At 62.4% G+C, this 902-nt stretch overlaps 1 protein-coding gene across 1 annotated transcript; it reads left to right on the plus strand.

Annotated features, from left to right (window-relative positions):
* Positions 1 to 239: 239 nt before the first annotated feature.
* On the plus strand, positions 240 to 470 carry LOC104509626 (forkhead box protein J1-like; the record flags this gene model as incomplete). The annotated part of the gene is made up of 1 exon (XM_010151624.1): positions 240 to 470. A coding segment is annotated over exon 1 (231 nt), but the record flags the coding sequence as incomplete, so codon positions are not given.
* Between the last annotated feature and the right edge of the window lie 432 nt (positions 471 to 902).

Consider the following 902-nt stretch of genomic DNA (forward strand, 5'->3'; position numbering starts at 1 on the left):
GGGGAAGCACTGGAGGGAAGGTGGCAGCCCTAGAGCGCAGAAGAAGGGGATGATGGCCTGATCAGCGTCAGGTGGCTGGAGGACTTCACCGTCACCGATACCGGCATGCCCAGGCCCCCTACCTGTCCGAAGGCCCAGAATTGCGTGCCTGTGTTAAGTTGCCCTGCTTTGCTGCCCCGTGCTCACCCCTGGCTGCCGACCCGGCATGCACGGGTATTCCCCACGCTCCCGGCAACGCCATGTCCTCCTCCACCTCGGGGACGATGCACCGTGCCGTGGCCACACACCCTCAGGCAGCGGAGGACGTCGACTACAAGACCAACCCCTACGTCAAGCCACCCTACTCCTATGCCAAGCTCATCTGCATGGCGATGGAAGCCAGCAATCAGCCTAAAATCCTCCTCTCCGTCATCTACAAGTGGATCAGCGACAACTTCTGCTACTTCCGACACGCCGATCCCACCTGGCAGGTAGGAGATTTGGAGACCTCTTGCCTTGTCCCCTCTCCCTGCAGGCCTGGCTGAGGCTTTCCACAGCCTCCAGCACACCAGGTGAGGTCCTGCCAGGAGGCTGGATCCCCGCGGGGGGGGAGGCATATTTTGGATGGAAAGACCTTGGGTGTGCAGAAATGCCACGGCCTCGCGGGCGGCAGAGGGAAGGAGCCGTTATGAGGAATGCTTGGGGCCGGTTTGGGTGTTGGGAGGTACTCCGCAGGGCTGCTGGTCCCTGCGGCTCCTCTCGGCTCTGGGGTGAAGACATCTCTGTCTGCAGCAGCACCGCTCTGGAGCTTACCTGGGGTCCTGAGCCCCCGGGGGCTGAGCACACATGAAATCTCCAGGTCGAGTATCTCTGGGCGCCGACCCTCAGGTGTAGGAACGGGATGGAGAGGGCCTAGGGGAGCA

Source organism: Eurypyga helias, unplaced genomic scaffold, assembly GCF_000690775.1.
Source record: "Eurypyga helias isolate BGI_N326 unplaced genomic scaffold, ASM69077v1 scaffold43075, whole genome shotgun sequence".
Lineage (NCBI taxonomy): Eukaryota > Metazoa > Chordata > Aves > Eurypygiformes > Eurypygidae > Eurypyga > Eurypyga helias.